General features: G+C 38.1%; 1 protein-coding gene across 9 annotated transcripts in view; it reads right to left on the bottom strand.

The window, feature by feature from the left end:
- UNC79 (unc-79 homolog, NALCN channel complex subunit) overlaps window positions 1-13,133 on the bottom strand; it is a 111,936-nt gene that overhangs the window by 33,685 nt on the left and 65,118 nt on the right. For 6 of the 9 annotated variants that reach the window (XR_008577467.1, XM_054828563.1, XM_054828565.1 and 3 more), the window contains 5 exons: window positions 10,486-10,602; window positions 8,436-8,519; window positions 5,958-6,060; window positions 4,338-4,478; window positions 343-381 (listed from right to left, as the gene is read on the bottom strand). Coding sequence is in view for 8 of the 9 variants with exons in the window: in XM_054828563.1 (XP_054684538.1) it covers window positions 343-381; window positions 4,338-4,478; window positions 5,958-6,060; window positions 8,436-8,519; window positions 10,486-10,602 (484 nt within the window). In the remaining variant the exon portion in view is untranslated. The remainder of the gene's footprint in view (window positions 1-342; window positions 382-4,337; window positions 4,479-5,957; window positions 6,061-8,435; window positions 8,520-10,485; window positions 10,603-13,133) is intronic. The other 3 variants (XM_054828564.1, XM_054828569.1, XM_054828568.1) reach the window with 2 other exon arrangements.

Below are 13,133 nucleotides of genomic sequence, written 5' to 3'. Positions count from 1 at the left end.
TATTCACTTGATTGAATGTATAGAGATAGTTTAGGAAGACAAATACAGAACACAGAACAAGCTAGAAAAAGCTGCACTGAAAGTGTGGAAACCAGAAGGCATCTTTAAATTACATCTGAATCTGAGTTTATTCATGTTCAATACATATGAAAATAGGTTCCTGTTCATCTCCAGAACACATGAGATATTTGAAACAAGTGGGAAGGGACAGGTTTTTTTCCTCTTACTCCCAAACCTTAAATAAATTTTTAAAATATTAAATTTAGTTGATTTCAGGGCCAGGGAGGATTATGCTTTAGATTAATTGTTTCATTTTGGCCCAGGTATCCTTTGCTACCATACCTTTCTGCTTGATTAGAAAAGCTGGTACTTGATGCCAACCTGGAATAAAAATTAAAAAAATAAGTGAAGTTCATATGCTTTTTTTTGTGTTTCATTTTTAAGTAAGCAAATAAAGTATCATTTTTTTAAGTAATAAACAATAATTTTAGACAACATTTAAAATGTCACCAGAAAGGTCTTCTGAATATCACATAAATTCAGTCAAATCATGTTTGCCTGACATATAAACTCTATTCAGTCTTGCAGTCTCACAAATACTGAACAGCTCTAAAGACAATTCTACTTGCCTCCCTGTGCTAGTATGAAGATAATCAAGTAAACCCATTGACATACATGCACATCATGGATAATTACTAACCTAGAGGGATTTGGAGAAAAAAAGTTTGCCAGAAGCTGCCTACTGAGTGAATTGTTTCTGATTAACACAGCAACAAAGACTAAGCCAAAATTCTCTACTTCGCAGTCTGAAGCGAGGCTTCTAGTTCCAGATTTCGGCACCTAAATAACTGGCCTAATTTGAGAAACACTAAGTACCTATGAGCTCTTACAAACTCAGATGAGAAATACTGAGTTCTCAAAAATCAGGTCATTTATTTTAGTACCTAAATATAGGCTTTAAAGACAAATATGGGCATTCAGTGATGAAAATACCAAACACAATCTTAAAGCAAAATCATGCACTTAAATATCCAGAACATGTAAATGAATAGAATCAGGGCTTATAATATCAACGCAACACACCTTTAATACTAAAAGCCACTAAAAAGCAATTATAAAGATGTACATTGGAAGCATCTCTTACATACAAAATACCATGCAATTTTTACTTTCATCTGCTGCACATCAGTATTTCAGCTGCTATAAGTTGATGTCTAAACAGAAATTTCATAGAGCTACACTAACTTACATCTGATGATGATCTGGCCTTCAATGTTTATCTTTGATTCACAGTCCTTTTAGACTGGATCTAGCTGTTGCTCAATCCTCTTTCAGCCTCTGTTCTGAAGACAGTTTCCTCTCTAGTCACCATGGCAAAAATCCAAAAAAGGACCCTAAGGCAGCTCAGTCAAATGCATCAGTGTAAACCAAAATGGATGATGATTTTCAATAATGATGCATGACAAGCTGGGGACACAGCACACTTTCAACAGTGCAATAATCTCGGGCTGGATGGTGCAGGGGATTGAAGATTATATTCTCTTCAGTTGTCCAAGCATAAATCAGAAAAACTTATTAAAGCCCCTGACTCCACTGTTGTTAAGAGGAGTCCACACTAAAATACAACATATTAATGCTGCTATGCAAAGCTAATTCTGGGTGAAAATATGTCTGAAGCTACCTTCAAGCAATACAGACCTTGATTCTGGAATAACTGTAGCATTGGAGGATTTCTACAGAATGCAATGAGACTAATCACATGCCAATGGATATTACACTTATTTTCAAAAATCTACTAAAGCATACAAATACAACAGTATAAAATGTTTCTTCTAAAAGAAATCAAAGTCCTATGCAAAGTTTTTCTCTCCTTTTGAATGCAATAATGCAAGTGTGGGGTTTATGATAAACAAAACATTTGGGTTTTAACTTCGGAAAAACTTCATGAGACATGAACTACACTAAACACTTGGGAACATCTGAAACTTTTTGAAATTTACAGTTTGTATGTATTTATCATTGCTACTCTAAATATTTTGTTGCACAAATGCCATGAACCCCCATCATTACCTCCACTTTGCAGACCGCAAAGCAGAACAGTAAATGGACAGTAGACAGTAAATGGATGTGTTCAAATTTGCACACATTAAGAAGTTAAGCTTTTCAAAGCTCCTCACTAACTGAAGAGCCTAAATGCCATTTTCAAACAGCGCTTTGATGCTTGGAAACCTAAATCTCACTGGAAATCAATGAAACGTGAATCAGGAACTAGAGCATAAAGTTAAGTGTGTGCCAGAGTCTTATAAACATGTCAATCTCTAATTGTCAATAACTTGAACTCAGAACTTTTTCTTTTCTGAAAATCCCAATAGATGCCTATCTGTACCTATGGGTACCCAAATAACCTTTGAAAACCTTTCTGTGTACTGTTTAGGGATTCTGAAAGACCCTGGATTTCTTAACTCCTTGTTTCCTCTTCTAAGCATGAAAGTAGTAGTTATTTTTCTAAGAAAAAAAACCGCAAGAAGTCTAATTAATTCTGACCTCTCGTGTCAGACGGGTATTTAGAAATAATGCCATGACACTGCTTGATGAAAGACAGCAACTTAGGTTATATACATGAGGCACCTGAATGCCTCTCTACTTGTATATGCTACTTCTTTTGCCTGTATTCAAAATAATTCCTTTGTGGGGAGCCTCTTACTGGACTTAGAATTTGTCAGAAATGACAGCCAGTAGGAACAACAGAGGACATTTAGCAGGAATACCCCATGCTGCATGCCATCTGCTACTTTAAACCAATCAGCTGTCTCATTCCAAAGACACAGCATTTCTTCCTCAAAGCACAGAAAAAGGTAACCCACTCGGCTCTCATCCCTTGATAATTTATTTTCCAAGTGATTTACTCTCTGTGGCTGTACTACTGCTGTATTTACAAGAATCACACAGAATGGATAGAATCTGTCTAGATTAGAAACTTTGCCTCCATCAGAGTTCATTAGCAGTGACAGCAGGGAATTGCAGCCTTGCAATTAATGGAAATGGAGGAGTTGAATAGCTACTGTGTTTAAATGGAATTGGAACGTAGTGGAGAGGGAGGGCTATGAAGAGCCATACCCCTGCAGAAGTCACAGTCAGGCAATTTTAACTTCAGTCACTGAAAAGAACATGGAAAAGGAGAGGTGCGCATCATTTCTGCACTTTTAGTGCTGCTCCAAAGTGCATCCCTCCCACCTCTTTGGCAGGAAGTTGTGGAAGTGGCCGAGGCAGCAAGGACAAGTGGTACCACAGTAACGGTGCACTTCAATTATCCCATACACACTGGGTAAAAGTCACAAAAGAAAAATAATAGACATCAAATGTTTAAGACCTTATCAGAGACAATCTCATGCAGCAGCTGGTTAGGAAGCCCTTATAAAGAGATCACTCTTTACTTAGTCTTAATTAGCATACCAAATACGGTTGAAAAGCCTGAAGAACTTCAGGTATGCTAATAAATGATCATACCTAAGAGTCAATGGTCCTCCAGGAGCAACAAAATTCAGAAAAGCTGACCACATCTGTGCATAACTTCTAAAGCAGGAACTACATAAAAGTGAAAAATTCTCACAAAGCAGCAACAAGGGGTAGCCAAGAGAATTCAGTCTTTACAAGAAGCACAGAAGCTCTTTGAGAACATTAAATTGGAAGCACAGGGCCAAGGTACCCCACTTGTTAAGAAAGACTTCAAGAGAGCAGAAGAAAGGAAAGGTGAGGGAGGTTATTAGAAAAAAGAAAGCTTCTTTCAAAAAGCTGAACTCATGTCTCAAATGAAAGCAGAAGACAGCATAAATTCTGACAAATCCAATGTAAAAAGCACAAGAAGGCAGGCAAAAAAAAAAATGGTTCAAGGAGCAACTAGTAGAAGGAATAAAAACTAACCATAAATTTTTCTTCAAATAAAATGGGATCAAGCAGCACACCAGAAAGTATGCTGCATCAATTGCTGTTCAATAATAAACAGGACACCCCAGGAAGATAAGCCTACTGCAGAAAAACTGAATTACTTCTTTACATCACTGCTTATATTGGGACAAGCTGGGGAGATTCCCAAGCTGGAACCTCCCTTTGGAGGGTAAAGGGGAGGACATCAAAGGAACTGCCCAAAATTGAAGTGACAGTGGAAGAAGTTACATTAGAAATTGATAAAATGATGAGTAACAAAGAAGCAGACAGAACCAGATGTTACTCATTTAAGAGTTCTAAAATATATAACTTCCTATTTTGAAGTTTATGTAAACCAAATTCCAGGCACAAAATTCTTACAGTCATATGGGAGAGGAAAGTTCTGAATTTACCTTCCTACAGACTGCATGATGTCCAACAGCAGAGGAGCAGCCAAGTCTGGACTAAGGTGAATGAAGGTTGAGAGCACAACTATGGCCAGGCCTAGTGTTTCTTCATCATATTCTTCAAGGATAGCCCCACAGTCATGGCACCTGCAAAGAACAGTTTTACAAACTGACATTAACAAATTTAAAACAAAGTATTACTATATATACATATGCATATAATTATGTCTTTTTAAAGTACTATTATTTAGTACATTTAAAATTTATTTAGAAAGATAATGTAATTGTGATCTTTCAACTTAGCAGCTTAGATACAAACAATGACACTCACAGATGATCTTAAAGAGATGGAACAATTTCACAGTGTCCTTCCTGTCAGTCATGAATTATGAATTCATAACAAATTATACAATTAAGAAACAAAGATCTGATTGGTTCCCACAGCAGTTAGAGACATTAAGAAAGAAACAAAAGGACCTCTCAGGAGGACAGAACCTTAGATTTGAGAGAAGTCTCCTTTCCCAGGGCTGATTTGCTGCTGAGTCACTTATCCTTCCTGAAATGCTCAAAGACAACTGATGAAGTTCTGAAAGGGCTCCATAATATCTAATTATAAAGGGGATGTCAGATTTAGGAGAGATGAGACAGGCTTTCACAACTTACAAAAAAGGCAAACCAATGTGGGAAACTGGCTTATCTCAGCCCAGTAGGAAGGCTTGCTTAATTTGATCAATCGGTTGCTAATGACTCCAACAGATTGTGATATTTTAACTTAATGGAATTGTACAGGCAATTTTCTTGCCTTTGTTACTGAACAGAAGGAAAATAAGCCAATAAAGTCATGAAAGTCAAGTTCAGCTGGTCTGTATGTTAATAGGTGGTGCTAGAGTTTTGGTGAAATGGCCAAAGGAAGTGCCAAAGATAAGCCTAACTTTTGGGATGCTTCAGTTCGTCACATACTTCCAGTCACAGCCTGCACAATGGCCCTGTCTCTCTCCAGTGATCAGCCTGGCATGTCTGTCTTACTGGGCTGAGCGCAGGAGCACAAGCAAGAACTTACAGTTTCTTTTCCCAGTTTTTGACCAATTGATGCATGGCTCCCTGCTGACTGCTTTACTTCTCCGTTAAATGAGTACACTGATGTTTAACGCTTCCTTTAGAGGTATTTTAGCCAACCAATTAAGGTTAGCAAAAGCTTTCACGATCAGTATCAGCACTAAAAATGCTATGTTGGTAACTGTTGATGTGTAATCATATGTAATCTATTTCAACAGAAACCCAAAGGAGCTTTTTTTTTTTCCCTAAGGCAAAAGTGGTTTCTGATGGATCACAAGGAATCCTTGATTTAAAATAGGATGGAAAGGGCTTCCTCTGACCTCCGTGCATACGCAATAGCCTGAGTCATCATTTCACCTGTGCAAACTCACACAGGTCCTACTGAATTAAAAGCACATCTTGCTAGCATTGTTTAGAAAATGTTTACCTTGGGGTAAAAAAGTAATTTAAAAACTTAGCATAGAGATAAATGATATAATGGACATTATATTTCCATAAAGTATATCTGTACCTTACTTGTCCTATTTGAAGTTCAACTAGTTCTTTGAAAGGAAAAGAAAAATAACTTACTTGTCAGTCATCACAGTGGGCTGGTCATCAGCAAATTCTTCTGGTGCAGGTACAAACATACTGACTATACTGGGTGCTGACAGCAAGCTAGATTTTGTGGCACCTTAAGGCAATTAGAGGGAAAAAAATAAAAAAAGGAAAGAAAAATCACTAAACACAAATCCAAACTGCTTGAAGAGCAGACTTTTAAAGAACCATAATGGTTTTACTGTGCATAGAAATAAGAAATGAAGTGTGTCTACAAAAGTATATATAGCATGTTCCTTGCTTCTGCCAGATTATTCCAACTACCTAGAACTATCAATTTAAAAAAACACTTAAAAAAAAATCCTTGGAAAAAAGATAATAAAACCCAAAAATTCCAGGAAGGCAGATGTAATTGCATCTATTCATTTTTTAGGGAGAGAGGATGATTCTACAGTTGCTATGAGACCGGACACCAGAAGATTTGCAGTGTTCCTGTGTCCTTCTGGGGAATTGCCTTCCCATAGCTCTTGGTGACATGAAGAAGGAAATAAGTTCATGTCTAAACACCACGTCATCAATCTGTTCATACCATCCTTAACAGAGGCATAGGAGAGGAATCAGGAAAAGACAGCTAGAAGAAATAATTCATAAGAAGTTGAGAAACATGGAGAATATTGGAGGGCTGATGATTAGAAATGCTTTCCATTGAAAGTCTTCACAAGCATCTTTATTCTCTGAAGCTGAGTTGTTCAGCTGGGGGCATAGCCACTGTGATCACGCCAACATATGGAGTTCCCTTTGCCTTTGACACATTTTGTGCACCTAATTTCTGATGGACGCTTGTTTTAATAGGAAAAGCTATGTATAATGGAAGATTCAAACTCTCGGCTTCTCTGAGTTCTGCTTTCCAAAATTACAGCAATATACGGTAGTCTGACAGTCTGATATCTCTCCAGTATGGTGGTTTTCCCACCTGGCCCCTTTGTTTTCATTAAGCAGAAAACAGCAATTGCAGGGAAAAAAAATACAGAAGATGCAACTTTCCAGCTAGTCTGGTTGCAAAAACCTCAAGAATAATCAGACTTATTCATGAGCCATCAGAAACCTGTATCAAAGCTACTGTGATGTACGAGCTATGTCATTCATCTGAGATGCCTTATGATGATTGATAATTTAAATATTGCTAGCAGTTTTGTTCTCCAGGTCACTAAGACAGAAAGAGAGATTCAATTCTTAAAGGAAAACATCTCTTTTGGTTGCCACATGTAGCTGACATGATAGAGACAGCATTAATCCTGTTCCCACACAGTTCAGCTCCAATAGTGAATCCAGGGAGCTCAGGTGGTAGACACAATCATTATGTAAATAAGCTGTCCCCAAGGACATCTCATTCTAAAGACCAATCTATGAAAAGCTCATTTTGTGAACCAATATTTAGAAAAGTACCAGTGCCCTTTTGATGCCAATTCAACAACAGTTTAAGTAATCCATTATTGACTTTCTTGCTGGTTGCTTCAATCAGATTTAACGTTAAAATTAGCCTGTTCTGATAATATTTAACTATGGAAACAGGAGAAAGCTTCTCCACCTAGGTGAGGCTCAGATGGAATTTCTGATCAGATAATCCCAGTTACGACAGAAAAAGCAAATTTAATATCAGCTCTTGGGCAAAATAATCTAAGAAGCTCCCACAATATCTGAACTCAAAATATATGAAGTGATGAGTCTTGTTTCATAAGACAGGTTTTAAACAATCATTTTACTAAGTATGGAAGGAAATATTTGTTTTACATATAGAGTTCAGTACTTCATAATTATCCCCTGAGATTTTGTTGGATATGAGCAGATACTCCAGGAGGCCCAGAATATTCTTCAGTAATGTAGGACACCATCCAGAATGCAAGGAATAGGACTAGATTTTTACATATTTCTAGCCATTTTTTACACACCCCCCCCCCCCCAAAAATGAATAAAGATCCCTTTACCATGACTTTGGAAGTTTCACTGTCATATTCTCTAGATGTCCCACCGCAGCACACAAATGCTAAAAGCTGTCATCATGCAGGTTACAATGCTGGAATAAGACTTAACTACTCAAAATAAAAATGTCCTCTCTTGTGCACTGAGCAGTAGGAAAAAAACATGATTTAGGCAGAGAAGATAGGTCGCTGCCCCACTGCAAGGCTGTAAGAAAGTCTGGATGTGTTTCGGCTGTGAGGGAGGAGAGTTCATAAAGAAATGAGATTCAACCACACCCTGTGTACAAAGTCTTTTATTTCTAGGTTGACAGCTACAACAAGTACTAGTAGAAAGCCAGTACATCTTATAGGTTGTCCCTGTCTTGAATGAAATGTCTTGTCTGATAATTTTCCAGTAACCTACATTCTGCAAGATAGTCGAGGGCTTTAATACAGCTGAATGGAACACAAAATTCAGTACCATTTGGTACTAACCAAAAAACCTTCCTGGCAGTCTTAGCAGAGAGATCAGGTCAATGGACACTGAACTAACCTCTGATTCTTAGTGGTGGTCCCTCCAAGTCAGGGTTTAGGCAAACAGGGACATTGCACAGCCGCTTTCCATGCTGTATCTGCTCTGTGAATAAATACAAAACTTCAGTCTCCAGAACTATGAATCCAGCATCTGTCACCAGCACCACAAGTCTTAAACACTTAAACAAGAGAAAGACAAATACAACTATTGAAAAAACAAAGAAAAGAGTTAATTTTTTAAGCATAGAAGGGGGGGGGGGGCAAGGGAGAGAAAGATGACAGAAGTCCACAAAGGAAAAGGGACACAGATAACCTAATACCAAAGAAGGCATTTTAGAAAAGTAAGTGTCATTAAACAAGAAAGGAAGTGCTAGCTGTAAAGATTCAACAAGACATGGAATATATGAGTCACAAAAAGAAAAAGACAGTGTTTAGAAATATGAAGAGACTAGAAGTCAGGTATAGTTTGTGCTGACACAGTAGTTTGTGCACACAATATGATTTTATTTCACAGATAGCAAGCTTGGGAAAAGAGTGGTTTGAAATAAAAAATGAAAGAAACACATGCTACAAAAAAAAAAAAAGGCATGCATGAACCAAGCACGCATCATATACTTATGTGGGATAAGACTATTCCCTAGTTGTTATACTTGAGTATACTGAGTCTTAAAATTGTGGTGTGACATTGAAATGACAAATAGTCACACGGAGCATCTGTCCTGAAAAAAAACCTGTTTCATCTGTCAAAATGATAATTTTACTTTGAAGCTAGTGGTTGAAAAAGAGCCTGAGAGATGCAAAGCTTTCCAGAAAAGAACATTTTATTTTGTATCTCCATGCTTGGAGGCTTTTAGCTAGAATGGATGTTGGAGGGAGAAGTCATAGATGTTGTGAAGAAAGCTAGTGGACTTGGAACAAGATTAACAAGACAGAGTTCCTAAGTGTTTTTGAGTACTGACTTGTTCCTCTTGAATACAGGCTAACTACTTCTTGCAGAATGAGAGCAGTAACTTTTTAATCTCTAAACCCCTGCCTGAGAAACTAGGTGATACCAGCTAAGTCTCTTCAATAAACTTACCTGCTGACAGGACAAAACCCCCATTGTTATCATTGACAAATTCAGACCTTTATGATTTAAGAATCTCCTGCTGAGCATGCTACTCAGCAGACTGGAGTAGAAAGAATGATCCTGAACTATATACCGTACCTTTAGGCATTCTTCAGCTACAAGATTTAGTTTGATGGAAGTTGATGCTGAAGACTGAATTAAGCAAAAATTTTAACTCAGCTGCCCAGAACTGGTAGTGAGACATTCATTCAGCATGCTAAGTTCCATAACATTTTAAGCATTCCTGGATGTATCTGGATATGCTGATAAATTCCTAAGAAGCACAATTCCATGATGTCACTAACATCAAGACGGGCAATAAAATATCTAGCATTTATGACAAACCAGAATGAATTCATCCTTTAGTGACATCTGCTGTGAATTTGGTCATAACAGAAAATCTTTTATGGAAGAAAAACAACAAATAAAACACTTGAATAATGAGGAAATTATGTGCTTAATTCAGTTTTCATTGCTTTGCATTCATCTTAAAGGGACAAAAACAGGTCAGTGAGTGAACAGAAACTTCAGGTGTTCAGCACGAGCTGGCAGAAACTTCCCTAAAGACAAATAAAACCGACTGGTGTAAGGCACAGCTCCTTGGTGTACCAACACCATTGTAAACATATACACAAATAAATGATTCCATGCACCAGGGATGAAATCCTATACCTAATGAAATCAACAGTGATACCTCCATTTAATTCAATGAGGACAGGAAATAATCCAAGTATATGCAAAATCATGGGGACACCACTGTACCAGAGGGACTACCTCCCAAATACGTAACTATTCCAATTCATACCAGGTGACAGTCTGGTACTCACTATAAACTCACTTTATACTTGAGATTGGTTACTTATCTGCAATGGTAGAATAGAAATACTCATTTTTTAAATTGATTGATACAGAAAGTAATTGGTTTAGAAAATAGAAATAAAGAATAATAAATGCAGCTCACCAGTATCCCAAGTGCTGATATTGTGAGGAGCACTAGACTGGTGTTCCAGCTGCCTCTTCATTAGCTGGTTCATTGTCAGAGCTCCCAAAGAGCCTCTTTTCATTTGTCTGAACTGAGCTGCAAGTCAGAAATGCGAAAGGATTTCAGGGGCTCAGACAACATGTAAAACTACTCTTATTTCCTGATCTTACAAGCCAGCATGAGATAAATACTGAAAGGACAATGACTGCTTGCTCTAAGGATCTTGCTCAAGTCAATGTGCACTTTTCACACCACTACACAGGGTACAATTCTGGCCCCAATGACATCAGTCATGAGTGACTTGGATCCAGGATCTCATCCACTGTGTCAACTGTCAGTTGCTTTTTGTCTCCAAATATCACGAAAGCTCTTCAAAACACTTGGTGTCTCTGAAGTGTAAGGTACCACCCCAAAACTCCCATGCTGGCAGGTGATAAATGTGTACTTGAATCTCACTCACACACAATGTACCGAGGAAGAAAACTCGGTCTCCTCTCAGCAGAGTATGGAGGACTGCTCTGTCCATGCTCACAGATTCACTGTGTACCACCAGCACCCTTCATGGATGAGACAGCCTGAAGAGGCCTCCTAAATACCTGTCACTCAGGCATAACACCTGCACATTCTTCTGAACTATGAAGCCAGCATGACTTTGAAGATGTAACTTCACTGCCGTTCTTCTTACATGGAGCTATCAAGGAACAAGCATTCACTCTTTCCTTATCCAACTACTTACAATACTTCTTTAAATGGATATTTTTGTATAAGAGATGTGTCTCACTGGATAATGCTCCCACACAAAAGAAAAAACAATTGTGGATTTAAAATTTAAGACTTTTTTGGTCATGTATTTTCTCAGTACTTAAATGGAGGAAGAAACAGAACACATAAAACTCCTGTCTTTCTTATCTTTTTTTCTCCATTCCTAAGAAAATTCAAATTGAACAAGCATAACACAGTCACCTTGCCAGTTGAGTCTGAGCAACATATTTCCATCACTACAACCAAAATCATTGTCTGAAGTATGAAAACAGAGTTTTAAGCCCTGCTTGGACAAGGCATGTGAGTGCTTACATGAAACTCCATGCAGGAAAGCTGTTAAAGCATTGCCTTAAGTGTATGTTTAAGTGCTTTCCTGAACAGGGCCTTAAAGCAAGGGCAACAAAGCGAAATCTTCTCCTAATGATTATTTTCATCTGCAACTATATTCAACATCGTTTAAAACAGTATTAACATAATATCAGGTAGTTCCGCTCTAAAATTCCAAACAGTACCCAGCTAAGCTTTGAAAATAAACCCAGCCTTTTGCATTATTAACTGTGATGAAGAAGTAGAGACAAGGGATAAACTACAACTTTCAGAAAGCTCCAAGGGGTTGAGTGCCTTCTCCTAAACTGGCTCTACTTAGATTCAATCTGAGAGTTTCAAATTCTAAGAAAGCAGAGTATTCCCTAACAAAACAAATACAGGCCCTGAGTAATAATGAACACAATAACTTCAGTGGGAATCTGCACACTGAAACTATTTTATTAGGGTAAGTATTTTAAGTTTTCTTTCATTATATCATTTCAATGTATCTGAGTGCATTTAAATTCTATTTTTGGTCCAAGTACAAACTTCTCCAGCATTGCTACAAAACAGTCCTTCTATAACTGAACTTCTGAAACTGAACCAGACCAAGAGACCATTCCATGTTTCACTTTTAAAAGTTATATTGCAGCTGCCTTTCACATCAAATTAGGGGAAAAATAGAATTTCCATCGTTTTCAGGGCAAGGATTTTAAATAGATGCTTTATCACTTTATCAAGCATAGAATTTCCTGATGAAAGAACAGCAATTAACATTAGAACTGACAAGACTGCTTGGAGTGCAGATGACTGTCAAAATTTAGAAAATTATCTCTTTGAATTTTCTTAACAGCTTTTGCGATTGTAATTAAAAAAAATTTCATGCCTCTTTCACATAATCAGGCTGTTGTTGAGCAGGTTTGGATTTCCAGGGTTATTTACCTGATTTCTCAAGGACAGCTATGATTTCAAATATTGATAAGTTAAGAAAATAAAAATCTAAAAAACAAAAACCCCAGAGCTGCTAGCCTTTGAACAGCATTGGAGCCAGACTGATAGAGCCAGGCTCCAGCACATGACTTTTCATGCCTGTGACTGACTAGTAGCATAAGGAAGGAAGTTTTCCTTGATCAGGTTTTCTACAAGAAACCTAACTATCATGGGGAAGATCAGTACCCTTCATACAGTAGCTGATGAGCCTTTCATACTGTTGTGGTTTAGCCCCAGCCGGCAGCTGAGCAACCAGGCGGCCGCTCGCTCACCCCTCCCTGGCGAGACGGGGAGGAGAATGGGAAAGACAAAGGCAAAGCTTTGTGGGTTGGGGTAAGGACAGTTTACTGGGAGGGCAAGGGAGAGAGAAACAACAGCACTGGTAACAGAATGTTCACAATGGGTGACAATAGAAAGCAATTTATAGAAAGCAATTTACCGATTCGACGACCGACCGACCGGACACTCAGCCCACACTCAGCCCATCCTGGAGCCGCGCCAAACCCACCCCTCCCCGACTAGCCCCCTTTTATAGTAAGCATGACATCACATGGTATGGAATAGCCCCC

This window comes from Grus americana, chromosome 5, assembly GCF_028858705.1.
Source record: "Grus americana isolate bGruAme1 chromosome 5, bGruAme1.mat, whole genome shotgun sequence".
In the NCBI taxonomy this organism is placed as follows: Eukaryota; Metazoa; Chordata; class Aves; order Gruiformes; family Gruidae; genus Grus; species Grus americana.
The sequence above is the reverse complement of the archived record's forward strand: the minus strand, read 5'-3'. Positions and strand labels throughout refer to the sequence as shown.